We start from the raw sequence: 22,002 nt of genomic DNA on the forward strand, positions 1-22,002 counted from the left end.
CAGTGTTGCAGTAGTAGTTCACCGCAGCCTTAACCTCCTGAGCTCAAGTGATCCTTCTGCCTCAGTTTCTCGACTAGGCAGTACTATAGGCATGTGCCACCACCTACCACACTCATCTTTTTTCTTTTCTTTTTCTTTCCATTTTTTTTTTTTAAAGACAGAGGTCTTGCTATGTTGTCAGGCTGGTTTTGAAATCCTAGTCTCAAAATATCCTCCCACTTTAGACTACCAAATTGCTGAGGTTACAGATATAACCCACTGCACTCAGTCTCTTTTCTTTCTGAAAAACTCCTTGAACCAATCATAAAGAGTAGGTCTGACACCTATCCTTAATTTGTAGCAACATTTTTTTTCCTGATACATTTTTAAAAATATTCCCTTTATTTCTGAAGGACAGATTAGTTGAATATGGAATTTGCTGTTGACAGTTTATTTTTTTGTTTTTGGTATTCAAAATCTCAATTGGGGAAACTCATTGTTATTTAAATTGATATTTCCACATAGGTAATGTTTTATCTTGTTGTTTTCAAGATTTTTTTTCTATCTTTAGCTTTTAAACTTTTTTGTTGTTGTTAAATTTGTCTTGCAATGGAGTTGCTTGAGTTTATTTTTGGGAGTTCAGATTTGATTTTTTGATCTGCAAGCTCGTGTGTTTTATCAATTTTATAAAGTTTTCCGCAATTATTTATTCAAATACTCTTTCAATCCCATTGTCTATCTTCTCTTAATCTAGAACTCTGATGATAAAAGTTGGACCTTTTGTTTTTGTCTCACAAAAAGGTCCCTGAGACTTTGTTCATTTTATTTTTTAGTCTATTTTGTTGTTGTTCAGTGTAGGTGAATTACATTGGTCAGTTTTCAAGTTCACTGATACTGTCATTTCTCATCTGTCTCAGATAGTAAATCAAGTCATTTTAAATTTGAATGTATATTACTTTATTTTTAATTCCATAATTTATTTCTAGTTTTTTCAATAATTTTTATTAATTTGCTGAGATTTTATTGTTTTCATTTTTTGCAGAGAATTTATAAATTATCACTGAAGTTTTTTTTTTGTTTTGTTTTTTTCTGAGTTGGAGTCTCACTCTGTCACCCAGGCTGCAGTGCAGTGGCACACTTATGGCCACCACAGTGTGGACCTTCTGGGTTCTGGCAATCCTTTCGCCTCAGCCTTTCAAGTAACTGGAACTACAGGCACACGCTACCACATCTGGCTAATTTTTGATTTATTGTAGAGGCAAAGTCTCGCCAACTTGCCCAGGCTGGTCTCGAACTCGACGGCTGGTCTCAAACTTGATGGCTTGGGCAATCCACTCTCCTCAGCCTCCCAAAGCACTGGGATTACAGGCTGAGCCACCAAGCCCAGCCCTGAAACATTTTTTAAAGATAGCTGCTTTTGAAATCTTTGTCAGATGGTTTCAACCTCTGATTCATTTCAGTTGGGTCAGTTAATCGTCTTTCCTCATTTAAGTTATAATTATCTTGGCTCTTGATGTGATGATTATATTCTGTCTATTTTGTCTATCATGTCAGGAAATCCTGGGTACTACTTAAATCCTGTATTTTAGCAGGGCAGCACCTTGTTTAAGTTTAACATGTGGGGCTCAGCCTGTTTTTTGCAGGTTAGAGTGTTGATGACAGTCTGGTTTTAGAAACTTTGAGGTTTTGTTTTCATCTGCTTGGTGGATCTGGTACCAAAGGAGGTTTTCACTCACCTCTGCTGGTGCTGGATGAGGGGTGAGAGAAGGTTTTTCCATGCTTGGTGTAGGTGTGGTGTGGTAGGGGAGATGTCTGTTGGTGAGGAGGGGTTGGTGGCTTCTCCTTACCAGAAGCCCCCTCACCTATCCTACCGCCTTTGCCTGTGTGCCTGGATGAAGAAAAGAGTCTCAGTTTCAGACATGCAGGGACAAAAAGCCCTTCTGGATAGAGTCGTTGGTGTAGCTTAGTCTCTCTTGAAGTTCTGCCTTCTTCAATATCTTTCCTTTGGAAAGGGTACCCTAGGTTCACAAGAAAGGTGATGGATCCTTCTGAGATGTTCATTGTTTGTATGACTTCCTATGGCTGTTGGTGCTGTCTACCTGGTGGTCAGGTGGGTACCAGTAGCATCTGGGGAAGAATTAGCTTACCTGCAGGCATTGTGACTCCTGGTCAGGGGAGGCAAATATGAGATACCAGTGGCCTCGTGCTTGTGGGAACCCACAAGACACCCCATGATGAGCTTTTTCTCTGGTCTTGGGTTCTAAATCAGTTTGTCTTCCGCCTATCATTTTTCAGCAGTGTCTTCTGGTAATCCCTGTGCCATTTTCAGCATTGATACTTGTGTTCAGCAAGGAGAAGAGTAGACACAAAGAATCTCCATGTCAGGAGGAATGGGAGCTTATAGGATTTCAAATTGTTTGGGCTGTACTTGATAAAAGAAATCTGTAAATTAGCTTACCTGCAGACACTCTCTTCTGGCTTTAGTCAACTTTTTTGTTCTCCTCTGATCTTCAATATCAAGAGGTTTGGAGTAGATATTTTTCATGCAGCTACATATATGAGCACTTAATAATAATTCTGATAGTGTTTAGTGAATTTGGAGATTGCAAACGATTGATGTAACTTACATCATCTTCTCTGCCACCTGCCTGTAATGGATTTCAGCATAGAAGATGAAGTCTGTCATTTTGGAGTGAAATGTATCCATGAGTCAAACTAAATGAAATCTAAAACTTGTTCTAATTTCATGTTGATGCCAAAGGGGAAAATATAAAAACTTCAGCATACATATAAATTATCTTCAATTTTAACATTCTATATAATATGATTATTTATTGAATAAAACTGCTCCCTTGCCTTATTCCTCACAGTCAGCTTGATTTATATGTCCACGTCCTATTCCTTTTCACCTATCCAGGTCCCCTGTGGTGATACATGTGATATAAATAACATGTAATCAGCAGCTACCATGTGCCAGGAGTCCGTCTTGGTGCTGGGTGGATTGAGAACCTTTAACTCACTTCATTTGCTCTCAGTGCTTGTTGAGTACTATATTTGAAAATAAACAAAACCTAAGATTGCAAATGTAGTCTTTCAAAGTTGAAATTCCTTCTTTCTTGGTTTGTTGAACAACTAAGCTGAATTCTGGCTTTGACCTTGGCGGCCTTATGTCTGCCAATTTATACCCAGGATGTATGCCAGGGAATCCCTGAAGCTCAAGAATGGTGTTTCCCTTCATCCCTGAGAGAAGTAGCTCTACCCCATACTCCAGTGCCTGAACAGATAGCACGGTATATTCAGTTCTCCCTATTAGTCTCCAGCTCCCACTGTATCAAACCACTTAAGGAAAATAGTTGATTAAAATATACGATTAAATAACTATGCAGTTTCTATTTTTTTAAAAGAATTTATAAAATTAGTGGGCATTACAGAGCCATGAAGACTACAATTTTAGGTCAATTTTTATCTTGGGAGCAGCATTTGCTTTTCTATTGTCCAATTTTAAACTAAAATTAGTGTATTACAAGTGTAGCACCCCACTTTTCTTACAGGTCCCTGTTATGGAATGCAAGTCTCACTCATTGCAGTGGCTGCATTGCATCAACTTCATGTTTTGACAGCTTTGTGGCATGTTCAGAATATTTTCTCTTTGTTTGGATAAATTATTTTAACTAACATGGAGTAAGATAGAACTTTTTGTATTTACAGGTCTATGAATATTAAATCGTGTAGATTTGTGTAATTACCAACTATTTTTATTTCTCTAGGTTTCTGTAGGTTTTAATTGACTATTTGCCTTAATTGAGTTGATATAGGGTGAGCTGGAGATTATATTATTTTTCCAAATTATTTTATTGCTCCGTGTTTAGCCAAATTATTTTCAACCAACATTCTGTAAAATGGAACTTTTTGTATGTACGGAACTATGGATATTAAATCATGTATAGATTTGTGTAATCATTATCAAAATCAAGATATCGAACAGTCTCCTCACCTCAAAATACTGTGCTGTTTGCAGTCACACCTTCTTCCAACCTAAACCATGACATACTTACTGATAAATTCCCCATGCCTATTGTTTTATCTTTTTGGAAATGTCACACAAATGGAAGCATACTCTATGTAACCTTCCAGGTTGCAAGGAAAAATACAAAGTGGTACAGCCATATTGAGTTGGCAGTTTCATATGAAGGTAACATTAATCACATGACCCAGAAATTCCACTCCTAAATATTTACCCTAGAGAAATACAATTTGCACCAACTGAATGTTGACAGTAATTTTATTCATAATGATCCCAAACTAGAAACATTATAAATGTTCTTCAACTGGAAATTGGGCAAACACATGTGGTATATTTTTACAAAGGAATTCTACTCAGCACTTCCAAGTAACAAACTATTGATACACACAACAACGGAAATTTTATCATGTTATGTTGTGTGAAAGAATTCAGAGTTAGGTTTTTTTTAATCCTTTGTTAGCAAATATATCTTATGTAGATTAGAGAATCAGTCCAAAATTACCTGCAATGTCCAGGAACAGGATTCTCTGACCCTAAAACCAAGCGAAACAATAAAAAGCAAGTTATCCAAATATTGCTGTTGTCAATAATAAGAAGCATTTTGATAATCAACTACGATTCATTTGTTTAAGAAAATAAATGAAATAAATACTCAGGAATATTGGCAGAAAACTGTCAAAGAATCCCATGGAAATTCAAGTGTAGAAAAGTAAACACCTGAAATAAAGTACTCATGTCTATACTTTGAACTGGAAGATAGACTAGTAACAAACATTCTTACTAAAGCAGAAAAAAAAAAGAATAGTACATATAGCAAATATTTGTATAACTTAAGTTCCATAAGAAAAGGAGAGAGAATATGGGACTTGGCTTTATTTTAAGGCAACATAAACAGTAAATTTTCCAAACTGACAACAGACATCAAGAGAGAGATTTAAGAAGTTCTACAGTCAGGTTAATATAAGAAAAACATCATGTGGCACGTTATAATAAATCTGATGAAAAAACAGGGTATGGAAAGATCTTAAAAGCAGCATAACCAAACATTATTTTTAACAGAGCAAATATAAGGCTGACAGAAGGCATCTCAATATGAACAAAAAAAGTGAAAAGACAATGGAATGACATCCTTGAAGTGTTATGGAAAAGAAACAGTATACCAGATAAAAGGGATAATTAAAAGCAATCAATTAATCAAAAAATTTAGAAAAACATGAACTTCTATCAGTAATTACATTATAAATAATAGGTAAAACTGGATGACAATAAAGCAAAACAATTATATTATATTTACAAGTGACAAACATTAAATAGGCATACATAGAATAGTTGAAAGTAAAAAACTAGAAAAAGATATTTCTTGTAAGGATCAACCACAAGAAGAAGAAAATTATATAGCTTTCTAATCATGAACTAAAGCAGACTGTAGTGCAAAATATAGTGTAAAGGCAAAATATAATATTAATGGCAATTAAATAAGATATGACAATCCTAAATTTTTAAACTTTTACTAATAATAGACTATCAAAATGTATAACACAATAATTGACCAAATGCAAAGCAAAATAAAAACATTCCAAATAATGGGGATTTAAACTTACCTCTTTATAAAACTGATGTGGGAATCAGACAAAATAATCACTAGGGAGATAAAATGTGAACAACTTTATCACAGTCTTGACATATAGAAAGCCCTGCAGCCTATACCTAAAGAATATGGACTGTTGTAAGTAAGTGCATGAAACCATCACCAAAGTTGAATATATTCAAAGCAAAAATGTTAATTTCAATAAATGTTAAAGGATTAAAATTATACAGATAGTTTTCTCTGATCAAAGTATAAATAGCCAGAAATACTTTTTAAAAAACTAGGAAGTTCCCTAAGAGTTTTGAAATTAAGTGAGCAATAAATTATATTGAAATTACAAAATATATAGAACTGGATGATAATGAAAATAATAATTATAATGTTTTTTCTTAGATGAAAATCTGCAATGTTTAATGCATACATAAGAAGAAAGGTTTAGATCAATGATTTAAGCTACCATCTCATGAAGTTAGATAAACAAGAGCAAATTCTACTCTGTGACATTAAAAAAAGAGGAAATAATTCAGACAAAAGCTTATTTAATAAAGAAAGAAGAAACATAAAGAAACTCAGTAAGAAAAAATTTAATTCTTGAAAAACTAACAAAATTGATAAACTCAATTAAAAAGTAAATTATATTTCTTTATAGTAATAATGAACATATAGAAACTAAAAAAAAAGGAGGTAAGAAAGAAAAATATTCATGATTGGCCTACTAAGAAAGTTAAATACTTTGGTAGACACTTAAAAAAAAAAAAACCACGCGGTGGCTCACGACAGTAATCCCAGTGCTTTGGGAAGCTGAGGTAAGAGAATTGCCTGAGTCCAAAGGTTTGAGAACAGTCTCGGCAACTTGACAAGACCTCGTCTCTTCAATAAATCAAAAAATTAGCTGGGCGTGGTGGCTCATGCCTGTAGTTCTAGTTACTTGGAAAACTGAGGAGGATCACCTGAGTTCAGCAGGTCAAGAGTGTCATGGCCATGAGCGTGCCACTACACTCCAGCCTAATCAACAGAGCGAGACTCCAACTCAAAAAATAAATAAATAAATACATGCTGAAAATTGCAAAATGGTAATGATAAAAATCAAATTTCTAAATAAATGTGAAGAAAAACCTTTTTCGACAAATATTCCTAGAGCAAGTAGATATAAAAGGTAAAATCATGAGCCTGTAGTAAAACCTCAAAATTTACACAAAAATTAGATCAAGATAAACCATGAACCTATATCTAAAATATAAAACTATACAAACGTTTAGAAACAAAGACATAATTGTGCCCCACATCTTTAAAATAATTTTTTTAAAGCAAGCCATAAAAGAAAATTTCGAGATCTAGGGCTAGGTAAATTGTTCTTAATCTTGACACAAAGATCATAATATCGGCTACATCATGATCAATAAATAAATTTTACCTTAAAAGGTAAAATTGTCAAGTCAGGTCCTATCCAAATCAAAACTCTTTATTCTGTGAAAGAAGATATAAAATGAAGAGACACACTACAGACCCTGAGAAAATATTTTTTAAAACATGTATCTGACAAAGGGCTAGTAACTCAACACTGCACTATTTAAAAGAACTCTCAATATTTAAAAGGGGGGAGGGAGGAGGGAGGGAAGAAGGAAGGAAGGAAAATTCAAGTAGAAAATGGGCAAAAGACATACGCAGACATTTTACAGAAGAGGATGGCAAATAAACGATGTTCAACATCACTAGCAATCTGCTAAATGCACATAAAGACCATGAGCTGGCCAGGCTCCGAGGCTCAGCCTGTCATCCCAGCACTTTGGGAGGCCGAGGTGAGTGGATTGCCTGAGCCGGAGGGTTTGAGACCAGCCCGGGCAACTTGGCGAGACCTCGTCTCTACAATAAATCAAAAATTAGCCGGGCGTGGGGGGTCATGCCTACCTGAAGTTCCGGCTCTTTGGAAGACGCGGTGGAAGGATCGCGGAGCCCAGCAGGTCGACGATGGGGTGGCCGTGAGTGTGCCACTGCTCTCCAGCCTTGGGCTACGGAGTGAGACTCCAACTGGCAGGGGAGGGGGGCGGCGTGTATCTGACAAAGGGCTAGTTACTCAACACTGTACTATATAAAAGAGCTCTCGATATTTATTTATTTATTTATTTATTTTTGAGTTGGAATCTCACTCTGTCACCCAGACTGGAGTGCAGCGTCCACGTAGCTGGAACTACAGGCGCGCGCTACCATGCCCGGCTGAGTTTTTGATTTATTGTAGAGATGAGGTCTCGCTGCCCAGGCGGGTCTCGAACCCGCGGGCTCAGGCAATCCACTCACCTCATCCTCCCAAAGGCGTGGGATTACAGGCTGAGCCACCGAGCCCCGCAGCTCTCAATATTTAAAAAGAGGGAAGAAGGCAGGACGGGAGGGAGGAAGGAAGAAAAAATTCGATTGGAAAATGGGCAAAAGACACACGCATTTTACTGAAGAGGATGGCAAATAAACGATGTTCAACATCACTAGCAATCTGCTAAATGTACGTTAAAACCACGAGCTGATATCACTGCATACATATTAGAGCAGCTGAAAAATATGGGAACACCACCAGATGCCTGTTGAGGATGCGGACATTATGGGTTACTTGCACATTGGTGGTGGGACTGTAACACGGTACAACCAGTTTGGTAATTTCTTTCAAAACTACATATATGATTCTATGATCCAGCAATTGCACTCTTGGATATTTATCCTAGAGAAATGGAGACTATGTCCACACCAAAAAACTTATAATATAAATGTTCATAGCAGCTTCATGTGTTATCTGACAAAACTGTTATCAGTCAGTTAATACCCTTAACCTGGGAAATGGTTTTGTATTTTGTGGTACATTGGAATAAACAAAAACTGGGGTGAGTCTCCAGGAAATTAAGTCAAGTGAATTAAGCCAACGTCAAAAGGCAAAACATTGTGTGATTTCATTTGTGTGATTTTTTAAAATGAAAAATTTAGAGATGGAGACAGATTCGTGGTTGCCAGAGGTCAGGGACAGTGGAAGAACAGGCACTCGCAAGAGACAGGACACTGTGGTTTTCAAAAGGCAGCACCAGGGAATTTGGGGAGAATGGAGCCTGTCTGCATTGACTACCGTGGTGGATTCAGGAGTCTAGACATGTTTTGTAGTTGTGTAGAGCCACGTATGCACACTTTACACACACACAAAGTACAAATAAAACAGGGACCATATGAACCAGAGTAAGTAGATTCCATCTATGTCAGATGGTAACATTTGCAAAATCTGCAAGATAGGCTATTGACAAGATAGGTAGATAGCATCAATTACAAATGTTACCACTGAGGGAACTGGGTAAAAAAAAAATACTTGTATCTTTTTGTGTTATTTCATACTACTGCATGTTTACCTATAATTACCTTAATAAAAAATTCAAGAATGTAAAATATTAATCATCCACTACTTGTATTTATGTACACTGTGATTTCTATATAGCAATTAAAGTAAATAAAATATAACTATGAAAAAACAACATGAACACATTTAAACAACATAATGTTGGACAAAACATTATACATAGTATGATTCATGTATAGGAAGTTTTAAATAAACAGGTAATTCTCATCTATGCTTTGGCAAGGTAGGAGGAATGAGTGGTGACCAGGAGAGGGCACAGGAAGACTTCTGGGTGGTGATAACTTTCTAAGTGTTGATCCGTGTGTTGGTTTGCTTTGTGAAAATCCACGGAGCTAGACATTCCTGATCTATGCACTTTTGGCTTGCTACACTTCAGGAAAATGCATGTGTAGGGGTGAAAGAAAAATCTGTCTTCAAACAAACAAGCAAACAAAACAACTAAACAAAAAAGAACAATCTTGCTAACAAAGACAAATCTTCTGAAAGAAAGACATATTTAGTTACCGTACATCACTCACTGAAATCTTTTCATTTTAATTTGTGTGTGATATTGCACAAGTTACTTCACACATAGTGATGGATGCTCATCTTCCTATCAAGAATCGGGTGCTCTGTGTTGCACGCGGCGAGAGAGGTGGGCTGATAGACAGGTGATATGATTGACGGGGCAGATCATGTGTTCAGAGTCCCAAGACTGCTTTACTGAAAGCCAAGCTTCCTATTTGATTAGGGACATTTGTTTTGGTTGAATTGATTTTTTTTCTTACACTTTTTCTATTTCAGCATGCTCTTCTGTCAGTGTGTTGCGTTCAGTCAATGGATTTAGTGTTTCTTTTCACTGGCTGACAGCAGCTCCTGTGTGACTGTTTTGTTAATGCACAATGAATGCTTCACTGAAACTTCCATTTGGTGTGACCTGGACATTAATATGCAGAGGGAAAGCTCAACAAGCGCTGCCAAGTCTATTTCAACGATGCATGCTGTTCTTTTCAAAATTCTTTTAAAGTACAGTTACCTATAATATATTTTTAAATGAGAGTTTGTGATAAAGTTACATGATAGCTTTAGACTAGACAATCCAAGCATTTTGTGGATGAACCAGTCCATTTTCTTGTCTTAAAGACACTTTCCCTTTGTTGCTGTGGTGTTATATAACCACAGAGCAACCTGGTCTACCCCCACTCCCATAGGATGACCAACTGTGCCATTTTTTTCCAGGACTATCCTAGTTTCAACATTGCAAATCTTGCACCTAAGGAAGCTCCTCAGTTCCAGGCAATCAGGATAGTCGGTTGCCATTCAGGTGATTTTTAAAATAAGAGATACAAATACAGTCATTGAATAGAATAACACCAGTGATGTTGATGTTTAAATATGACTATAAGTTACAAGTGCTTATAGATTCTTTGAAGGAGTGTCTTGCTATGCATAATACCTGAGATTTGGTTTTTAAAGTTGATATATGTGTTGCCTTCAATAAAGGTTTGACCTTTCTCTCCTGTGTAGTCTCACAGGGTCCAGCGTCCCTGACCTCATTGTGAGTATGAGCAACCAGATGTGGCTACATCTGCAGTCTGACGACAGTATCGGCTCACCTGGTTTCAAGGCTATTTACCAAGGTATGATGGACACACACCTAATGGGGTAAAAGCCAGTGAGGGCAAAGATCATTCTGTGCATGTTAGACCTGAATGCCATCCACACGTCATGCTTATAGATGCTTATAAAGAGAGACCATTGTTTGCAGTTTTCTTAAAGACTACTTAAATTCTTTTTGCAAATGAGAATTTTTATTTTGTGAAAGCTTGACTTGCCAGCATATGTGCTCTGGTTATGTTAAAATAAAAAAAATGAGATGAAGTATAAGCTGTGAAACACGTGCATACTTGTGGATATTTTGACTATATTATATTGATGTGCATTTTTTACAACCATCTCTTTTTAATTAGGAAAGATTTCAGAATATGAGTAAATGGATTAAAAATAATATGATGAATCTGAAAAGTCTTACAGTTGAAATTTCCAAGCCAATCCCAAATATTTAAAATGAAAGGTCTGTACCTTTCATTGTCTTTGAGCTATTTTATAACTGCAAGTCATGAAAAATGGACAGCGCTGCAAATAATTTCTGACCACTGAAATGCAAAGGAACTTCCTATGGAAGAGATGCAATTGATTATTGCTCTGTGAATACTGAATACTTTCGAATCTATTAGCAAATTCATTCCAGTGTTTCTCATGGCCTATTAATGTGTGTTCTTCGGATTTTCTTTTGAAATAGATTTTAAAACATCATACTGGTTTCTTTATTAATTATTTAGTTTCTACAAATATTTGACCTTATGGTTGTGCATGTGTACATGCAAATGAGAATATTTATCTGGAGTTGTTGGAGTTTTATCTTATTCCAATTTGATTTTTTACTTTCAATAAACAGACAGTATGTGTATATTGTAAGAATAGTTGCGGTAACTGAAAACAAATGTAACAAGAAGTTATTGCTTAGGAAGCCAATGAGGGAAATAACAAGAAAGTATCCACCAATCTTCAGCATGGAGGGTGATGTTGTCAGAAGTTCATGTAAATGAACACCAAACGCATGTCTGCATGCTCTCCACATGACTTAAAGGGGTCCCAGTGTTGGAAGATCCTGTGGCGAGAGGTCCCAACAAGATGTCATCTACGACGTATGAAAGAAGTTCTTCCTTGCTGGACACTTGGGGTGTAGAAGAGACTTAATGACTCTTTTAAATAAGAAATGCTTCAAGAAAAAATTCCATTTGCATCCAATTCAAAGGTTAGGACTATAATGCAGAGATAATTGCTAAATACTTCTTGACATTTGGATTTTTAGACCTGACCTTTAATTGAACTTCTACATGTCTGTACAGTTATTCAAGAAAGCATGGTAGAGGTGTAATATTTTCCACATGACCTATATTTGCTACTGCCTTTGGTAGAATCCAAAAGCATCAGTGAAATACCAAATACTTCCCAACAGGGCAAATTGCAGTAAATTAATTCCAGCACTATTAAGATACACATCATAAGGTTTATAGGACAAAGAATAGACAAGCCTCATTCCCAAACTGTGAATCTTTGACTATTAAGAGATGTAAGTAATCTCAATTAAAATGTAAATATTCTTCCATGTGTCATATTTCAGTTTGAAAGACCATACCACATTAATTATAATTACATTTAACTCTAATTAGCATACTGTTACCAGTCTCAATAGACTTTTAATAGCCACAACTTGAGATGTGAAAATGCAATTTGGCCATCAATCCTTGAGAGACTGCCAGTTCAATGCCCTGTATTACTTTTTGACAAAAGAATATTACAAAGGTTAGAAGGTAATTAAAACCAGATAAAGAATATAATATTTGAGGATTTTAAAAACTGAGAAATATATCAAAAGAAGACATTCTAAAAATGTATATTTCCTGATTAGTCAATTAAACTAAGAATTAGATGTGAAGTTCAAATTGCTTTTGAAGGAGATCCTCAAGTCTAGACACAATTGCATATTATTGTACTTAAAATACAGTGGCTTTTGAATTATATTATCAGAAAATATATACAACTTATATTTACATTCAGCCTAATTTTCCTGATTTTGATATTGTGAGATTTTAAACTAACATATAGTATTAAGGGCACAGACACCGGGGCTTACTGCCCTGGACACTAACTCAACCACTTATTAGCTGTGTGACTTAGTGTAAGTTATTTAAAGTCTTTGTGTATCAAATTTTTCATCAAAAAATGGAAGGATTATAGGAATCATGCCTGCTTTATAAATTTACTGGAAAAATCAAATGAGTTAAAATGTGAAATGTTTAAAACACAGAGTAAAGAATCAAGAAATGCTGGCTAGCTATTATTTTCATATGTGTTTTCCTTTTTAATTTTGAGACTTTTCTACAAGCAAGATTTTTTTTCATTATGTAAGTAACAGTGCTCATAGTAAAACATGTAAACCCAACAGAGGGGTGTTAGATGAATAGTAGAGACACCCCCTCATCTTCTAACTGAGCCAATTAACGTCCTCAGAGGCAATCGCTCCCCACATTTCCTTGTGTATTTCTCTAGAAATTTTCAGTGCATATAACATCATACCTGGCATCATGGTATGTCTCTTAGCCTAAAAACCCTAGACAAACTGCTATGCAAGAAACACCACATCAACTTCTGTTAACATCAATCTGAGTTGATTTCAGAGACTCCATCTTAACAAAGTAGCAGTACATTTAACCTTAGTCATTCTTTTTTTTTTTTTTTTTTTGAGTTGGAGTCTCACTCTCTACCCAGATTGGAGTGCAGTGGCCGCTCCCGGCCACCGCAGCCTCGCCTGCTGGGCTCCAGTGATCCTTCCGCCTCAGCCTTCCGAGTAGCCGGAATTACAAGCATGCGCTAGGATGCCCGGCTGATTTTTTTATTTATTGTAGAGATGAGGTCTCGCTGCCCAGGCGGGTCTTGAACCCGCGGGCTCAGGCAATCCACTCACCTCAGCCTCCCAAAGGCGCAGGATTACAGGCTGAGCCACCAAGCCCAGCTAACCTCAGTCATTCTTGAAGGCCCACTTCAGCTCTCACAAACTTATCCACCCTACCTCACCAAGATGTCAAGAATATCCTGCAGTTTGTTGGGGGTACAGAATGTTTGGGAGGGAGTCTTCGAATATTGGGATCACACTTGCTTTCCTGAAATGTTCACAGTCTCTGCTACCTTGGACACTGTTGTCTCTGAGAAAAACTCCCTGAAGGACCTTCTCCTGGTATCCGTCAAAGACACACAATAGTGTTGAGGAGTCCTCCTCGGCACATGAGCAGTGTGGGGACTTTGAGTCTACTCTACCCGCCTGTGACCTCCATCACCCCAGGCTCACAGGCCTTCTTGTGTCTGTCTTATCTCTATGTGTTCCTTTCTCTGACCCTTCTGGGATATTCCTCTCACTTTTATCCCCTGAAGATGCCTAGAGAATGTATTCAATTAATGTAGTCTTTTAGAGAAGAGTTTCTCATAAAGCAACGGGACTGGGAAGCACAAAGGGGCCTGTGCATCCTCCAAAAATTATAATGTGTGGTCGGGAGACCAGAAAAGACCTCAGACTCAAATACAAAATGGGTTACTGCTGGTGAATACCCAGCAGCAAAGACAAAAACTACATTCATAGAAACAAACTGTCTTATTAGAAGTATGTTTGTGGGTTTATTATATTATATTATATTACTTATATTATATTATATGCATTATATAATGTAATATATGAACATGTGCATACATATGAGTATGTCTATATGTCTATAGCTATCTACTATGCACACACACACACACACACACACACACACACACACAGGGAAGGAGGAAAAGACAGAGACAGAGGGAGAATGTTAAATGATAATTTGCCCTAAGAAAATTATTGGAAAAAATTATATATAGTTTAAAAAAAAAGAGAACTGTTTAAGGAGATTATGTTTAGTGATGTGAAAGAGATGAACTCTGTTTGTTTAAAATCTTTTCACAAATGAAAATATTGAATTTTTTAAAAATCTGTTCAATAATCCAAATGGGGAAAAGTGTGATGTAAATAAATTATGGGAGAGCCCTATAAAGTGACCTTATCTACTCATTAAACTAGCTGTATTTGACCTAAAATATATGTATAATAAATTATATGCCAGGCTCGGTGGCTTAGCCTGTAATCCCACGCCTTTGGGAGGCTGAGGTGAGTGGATTGCCTGTGCCCGCAGGTTCGAGACCTGCCTGGGCAGCGAGACCTCATCTCTACAATAAATAAAAAAATCAGCCGGGCGTGGTGGCGCATGCCTGTAATTCCGGCTACTCGGAAGGCTGAGGCGGAAGGATCACCGGAGTCCAGCAGGCGAGACTGCGGTGACCGGGAGCGGCCACTGCACTCCAGTCTGGGCGACAGAGTGAGACTCCAACTAAAAAAAATAAATAAATAAAAATAAAAAAATGAATAATATGCAAATTATCTAAATATTTGGGTTCAACCTGTACATGATCTATATGTGATTTATATATTTATAAATCAGATATGTAATATATATGTAGAATTGATATAAATAACAAGTCTCAGAGCAGTATATATGGAAAGCAAATATAAGCCTAAGGCATAATTGTTTTTTTTATATACTGTTTGTTTTAAATGAAATATATATCATATATTGTAGCAGGTCATAGTTAGTCACCAGAAAAGAAAGAAAAAATCCATTCTCAACATAAGCTAAGGTCCCTCAAAATCACTGTGGCTCTAGCCTGAGGAAGGCTGACCAGACGCAAACTCAATACTTGGATGTGTTTTTCCAAGCAATGACAAGTTTGCAATCTTGGTAGTCACTCATTTTTATGACTTCTGTGTCTGTTGTTAAGTGCATTAATGCTGAAGCATTTTTTGTCACAAAAATAATGTTCAGTTAGAGTTTATCACGCAAGTTGATGAACTGCATCTTCACAAATCATGTTTTATGTAATTTGCCACAGCTATTTAAATTTTAGCAGGGGGTAAATTAAAGGAAATGTTCCCTGTGTCGTGCTGCTGGGTAGTAAAATCAAGACCTATTTTGGGCTGACACTACAGATTATTCCAGTAAAATTATTTGAATCGGTATCACTGTTTCATACCAGAACTGTCTCCTATGTCCGGTGAACAAACTGATAAGAAGAGCAAGTGGAAATTAGTGTAGGCGTCTCAGTCTATCACCAAGGATCTCTGCTTGTAAGAGGATGGAAAATGAGGCCCCTTATAGCACAGACACAGAAGCCTACAATACCATTCAGAGGGCAACATCTTTGCCTTCTATTTAGATGGAACTTCTGAAACAGCATCAGTGTTGTATAATGCTGGAGACACATCTCTCCTTGAGTGACTGGATCTGCTTCACTTGCCAGCAAGACTCTCTCATCCTCTGTGTGAGCCATTACGCATCCTTACAAGAGTCCAGGTGGGATGAGGGGTGTAGCGTGTGGCTCCTGACAGATGAATCCTCAATGACCCATGTTGATAGTCCTTGTTAGCCTGGATCAATACCTCTTGTAAGGGCTTGACTTAAATCTACGACAAATTACCCTTTATCTCCAACGCAGAGCCTGAGCTGGAGAGTTGTGTTTGAGGGGGGTGTATTGGGAGTGTGTTTGAACTCACTTGTAAGGCAGAGAAGGAGGCGGGGTTGGGTTGAGGAAGAAGTTGAACAGTGCATGGCCAGGATAGGTGCACAGTCAGTACATTCAGGTTGCTACAACGGAATACATAGACTGGGTGACTTATAAACAACAGAAGATTATTTCTCACAGTTCTGGAGTCCATAAAGTCCCAAATCAAGACATCGGCAGTTTCGGTGTCTGGTTAGGGCCCATTTCCTGGTTCATAGAGGATGCTTTCCCTCTGTGTCCTCACATGATGAAAGGGATAAAGCACCCTCCTTGAATCTCTTTTATAAGAGCACAAGTCCTATTCAAGAGGCTGCACTAGGATGATCTAATCACCTTCTAAAGTTCTCACCTCCTAACCATCAGTTTAGGGATGAGCTTTCAACATACAAATGAGTACACAGACATTCAGGTCACAGCGGGTGCCTTTGTTGATTTCACAGAGACATCTGGGGCTGGGATGAATCTTCAGAGTTGTCCCAAATGGAGGCATGAGGGCTGGGGTTGGTACCATTGACCATTGATGTGGGCAACCCTGGGGTGGGTGTATAACCCTGGCTGGGGTGATTTCTGGAGATGGGTGCAGCTTGGGCTCCCTGGAGTTGGGACAAGGAGACTTTGGCTCTGGAGAGGGCCTTTGGATGATACCTTTTGGGTTTTCTACAGCCCAGCCCTTGCCACTCAAGTCTCCCTGTCAAGGAACAGCTTCTCCCCGATTTTGACTGGTCTCGTTTTCTAGGAACGCATACAATACACAATCCCTGTCCCATTCTCTCCTACTCAACCAGGATACTTCTCTCCTTCCACATGTCCCTCTGCTGGTCTGAATGGTTATGGAGCAGGTAAACCCAGGCCCAATTCTTCATGGTGTCTCAATCTCTGTCACAATGCACTTCTTTGGTGTGGCTGTTGAACGTGTCCATTTTCTATCCTACATGGGCAAGGCAGCACCCAGAGAGTACCTTTGGGTCTTCTAGATATCCTAGCTAAATGTGTTATCTCACTGGAGACAATGGCCCTGCCATTGTCTTGTGATCAAGGCCAGTACCTCTGCAGGTATGACGGCCCATCTCCTTGCTGGCAGGTGTTGGGGGCATGATGATCTTGAAAGTGCTGAGCATCAGGCATAGCTTATAGTCTCTTCTTGGGAGTGGAGCCACTGTCTCTTTGAGAACCAGGTTCTGTAGACCAGACCAGGAAACCTACAGTTAAGAGATCTGGAAGTACAGACATCATAAGTTATGGAGCCCTTGGGTGATGAAGAGTCTGCTCCTCCAACAGGCCTCCTTGATTTCTGGGTTCATGTATCCCACTTCTTGGGTATGAGCACCACAGAATAGCCATGGATATAGAATGACGGCCATGTCTTGGAGGACAGAGTTTCATCCCTGCCAGTACCATTGCCAGGCTGACTTAGCCATGCTTTCTAAAGCCCATTTGCTCATTCTGTCCAGCAAAATACTTCTGGGCTTTGTGGTGTATGGTAGGAAGAGGGGGTTCCATGATCAGTACATACCACCATTTTCTCTTGGTGCTTATGTGAGTCCTTTGAGCAATTTCCAGGGAGGCATGTAGCTGTGAGCCAACACCCACAGCCTCTGTCCAGTAGGGTGATAAGGGTGGCATTTGATGGCATAACACAGTCTGCAGTAGGTCCTGCACAGGAAAAGTTTCCCATCAAATTAACTCATGTGCTGTAAGTTTAAATTTTTTCCTGTGGACTTTCCTGAACATTGCCGTTCACTTAATGTGCTTTAAAAAAGCAAATTTACTATGACTTCAGAACCCCCAACACAAAATGGGACGTTGTATAAGCCCTTCAGTTCTTGGGACCAGAAGAAGAGATATTGCTTTCTTGTGTTCATCTATTTGCTTCTAGAACAAGTCTCCTGACCTGGATCTCACATTCCCATCGTCCATTCTCATCTAGACTTTGCCATCACCTTTGACCAGCTGTCAGGTCACTTCCCTGCATTCTTTGAGGATGTGGAAGCAGATTCATACTTGTTATTATTGTCTTGTTTCTTCTCAGTGGCATTCGTGGTGGGTGGACCTGTTTTCTTCTTCTCCACCAATTTCTGCCAGATCCATTTGGAAGATACCTTTTCACTCTGCTCCTTCTTTCTTTCCTCTTTCTCCTCCCCAGAACATCCCTCCACTGCATCCCTTTCAGATGATGACTGAAGTCGTCGAGAGTTCCTTCCTCCCAGCCAATTGCCTCCTCTACTTCACTCACACACAGCGGTCAAGTCAGAATCATCTTTTGATTTTTTTCTTTTTGGAGTAGAATTTTCACTCTGTCACCCAGGCTGAAGTGCAATGGCACAATCACAGCTATCGCAGCCTGACCTGTCAAGCAATCCTTTCGCCTTAGCCCTCCAAGTAGCTGGGACTATCGGTGCATGCCACCACACCCGGTTAATTTTTTTTTTGACTTATTGTAGAGATGAGATCTCACCAAGTTGCCCAGGATGGTCTCAGACCCTTGATATCAGGTAATCATCTCACCTCTGCCTCCCAAAGTGCTGGGATTACAAGCATAAGCCACTACACTCAACCAGAATCATCTTTTTTAAAAAAGGAAAGAAAGAAAAGATAAAGAAAACTGAGAGTGTTCTTACACTGAAATAATGTAGAGCTTTCCCAGGGCCCACAGAATATTGTGTAAAATGGTCACCAAGCTCTGGCTTCCTCTCTCACCACTACCCATGTATACACTGGGTGTTCCAGCCCTAAGAAGCTTCCAGATCCCCACACATATTCATTCTCTCTCTCTCTCTCTCTCTCTCTCTCTCTCTCTCTCTTTCTCTCTGTCACCTATGTTCTTCCCCTAGCAAGGGCCATTCTTCTGTCATATAGATAATATAATTTGCCCATCCTCCTGTCCCAACTCAAAAATTTCTTTCTCCAATAAGCCTAACATGCCTAGATTATCTTATTTGCTTTTTCCACACAATCCTGTACCACCCTGAACAGTCACCATCGCAGTGATGGTTTAATTGTCTCTCTTCTCAGTAGATAGAAGCTCTGGGCACGTGAGAAAATCTTTATGCCCCACACATGTGCAGCCCTGGAGACAGGGGAGGACAAGTAGCTGCTCCTTAAATAAATGCAAAACAAGTGAATTCATGGATGAATGCTCCATATTTTAACCAACTGCTGGACTGTTTAGATCTGCATAGCATTATGTTGGACCATTTGACCCTTATCAACAGTCTAGGGTCCATGGCAGGTATTTATTTTGCAGATTTTAACCTTAAGTTTTAAACATTGACAGAATGCCCAGTAGCAAATGACTCAGCATAGAATCTTTTTGGTTGTCGGTGCTACCCACATCAATTCACATGTTTACATCTCGTTCTCTTATGATCTGTCCCTGTGCAAATACCTGCCTTGGTGCCTAATCCCTAAAATATCTGAAACCCTTCCATGAGTTGTCCCTGACGTCCCATTCAGTGGCAGGTGTCCTCCATCATTTGATGAATTCCCCTAATGCCAAAGGGATGCATTTGTGCACAGATTCTTGGGAGACCTATATTGACACTTCTTACTGCTATCACCTGCTTCTCAGACTCTGGTGTCATCACCTGAGATTCAAAGTCAGGTCAAGGTGGGCTTCAGAGTCCATTTTTCTGTGGTGCTGGTGCTGCGTTGCAAGGAGGTTTTGTGAGAAGAGTTGACTATGACTCCTGAAATATCACAGTGTTTGCATTGCCCCTCAGCAGTCGAGGTGAGTTACACAAGGGTCCTCTCTCTTCTCCCCTCACATTTCATCTTGAATTGTCTTCTCTCTGTACCTGTGACCGCAGTGTTCCCTCCACAGTGGTTCAGTCACAACCATTGGGATTAACTCAGCTTCTTATCTTCATTCAGACAGTCCCATCTTCCCAGGAGCTGCCCCACACCGTAACCATGCCATGCACCTACCTTGTGCCCATCTTTCCCTCACCTTCTTGTGCCAGGGTTTATGTTGCTTCCCTCTGCCTGGAGGGTCTGCCCTCTTCTTCTGGTACAGGAAACACCCTCCTCATCCATCAAGGCTCAACCTGAGTGTGACCCACTCTCCCAGCACAACTCATGAAGAGAGAAAAATTCCTTCCAGTGTATTCCAACTGCTATTCTCACAACTCCCTTTCAACCGAGGTAACAGTTCTCTCAGTTAGTGCTTTGTGTGTCCTGGAGTCTTAGAGAAAAGAAATCTGTTTTATTCAATATAGTATGGAGTGAGGGGCTCAAAAAAACCCTCAGAGTTTATTTATAAAGAATTGTGTATTTTTTCTTACATGTTTCAACTTCAGTCATCTTCAGAGTACTGTCCATTTGATGCAATACACCTATCAAGATGATTTTTTCACTGATCAAAACAAAATTTTCAGTGCTTGTGCCATTTTTTTTTTGTTTCACCTCTTTCACGTCCATAAGATGCTTCCATTTGAGCATTTTTTTCATCAAGGGAATTAAAGACAAGTCGCTCAAGGTGAGATCAGCTGAATAGGGAGGGTGGGGTCATGCCATTTTTGGTTAAAAACAGCTGAACACTCAGTGCAGTGTGGGCAGGTTTGCTAGTAAATTACCCATTATGAAATGGGCAAACGTGTTGAAAGAATTTCCCCCAAAAAACTCAGTGAGGCTGAACATAGCCTCTTACCAAAATGCTAGCTGGACACTGATGCCGATGGGTTCCTAGAACACTTACCTAGCGAGGAAAACCTGTACTGCAAGGGGCCCGCCCACCAAAAAATAATTCTGTTTTTCTGAGATCCCCCCTCATATTGCTAGACTACCTGAGAGCACACGGTGCCTATTTCTTGGCAAGCCAGATAGTTACAAATCACTAATAAAAGAGTGTGTAAGGCTAAAATTTCTTGATTGTAAGTGATATCTTTGCTGCTGTTTTCTTCAGATGAATTACTAACTGACCCAACCAGTACTCAGTTGTCTTAACTAGAGACAAATAAGACAAACATAAGATTTTATTGAAACAAAATAAAAACAGATAATAACAACAAAGCCGTATACTAGGATACTATAGAATTTACTCTTTTTTGTTGAATAGATTGAAGAATTTACATTAAGAGATGGGCCATTCACAATGGCCATGGCTTTAGGAAAAAATATTCTGCATCAGAAACACCATGCATCTCAAATTTCTCTTTTTTCTGAGTTACTTTCATGAGTGAATTATAAACACAACCTCTTCTTAATAACGTGAGATAGGCTAGTACCAAATATTTAAATACAGGCCAGGCTCAGTGGCTTAGCCTATAATCCTAGCACTTTGGGAGGCCGAAGCAAGTGGATTGCCTAAGCCTGAGGGTTGGAGACTAGCCGGGGTGACTTGGCAAGACCACGTCTCTACAATAAATCAAAAAATTAGTCGGCATGGTAGCTCACGCCTGTAGCTCCAGCTCCATGGAAGACCGAGGCGGAAGGATCGCCAGAGCCCAGCAGGTCGAGGCTGCGGTGGCAGTGAGTATGCGTGCCACTGCCCTCCAACCTGCGCCACGGAGTGAGACTTTGACTCAAAATAAGCAAATGAATAAAATAAATGCATCAGCAAGTATAAGCCAGAAGAGAAGGTGGTGCTAGAGAACATGGAATTCTAATGCAGAAATCTGACATTTAAATTCTGAGTTTACTAGGGGAGGGAGGTGCATACCTCATTAACAAGGGTACCTGCATAATCAATGTTTGTATACCTAACCCTGAATTGCACCCCACATCTTTATAATAAATAAATAAATTTTAAAAAATAAACCGGGCTCCGTGGCTCAGCCTATAATCCCGCGCCTTTGGGAGGCTGAGGTGAGTGGATTGCCTGAGCCCGCGGGTTCGAGACCCGCCTGGGCA

At 39.0% G+C, this 22,002-nt stretch overlaps 1 protein-coding gene across 1 annotated transcript in view; it reads left to right on the plus strand.

The window, feature by feature from the left end:
• LOC103275056 (CUB and sushi domain-containing protein 1-like) overlaps positions 1–22,002 on the plus strand; it is a gene marked incomplete at its 3' end in the record, with an annotated part of 411,423 nt that overhangs the window by 163,401 nt on the left and 226,020 nt on the right. The window contains exon 6 of the mRNA XM_021706144.1: positions 10,483–10,595. Coding sequence (XP_021561819.1) covers positions 10,483–10,595 — 113 coding nt within the window. The remainder of the gene's footprint in view (positions 1–10,482; positions 10,596–22,002) is intronic.

The sequence above is a fragment of the Carlito syrichta genome, unplaced genomic scaffold, assembly GCF_000164805.1.
Source record: "Carlito syrichta isolate Samal-C Ts95f unplaced genomic scaffold, Tarsius_syrichta-2.0.1 Scaffold315201, whole genome shotgun sequence".
Taxonomy (NCBI): domain Eukaryota; kingdom Metazoa; phylum Chordata; class Mammalia; order Primates; family Tarsiidae; genus Carlito; species Carlito syrichta.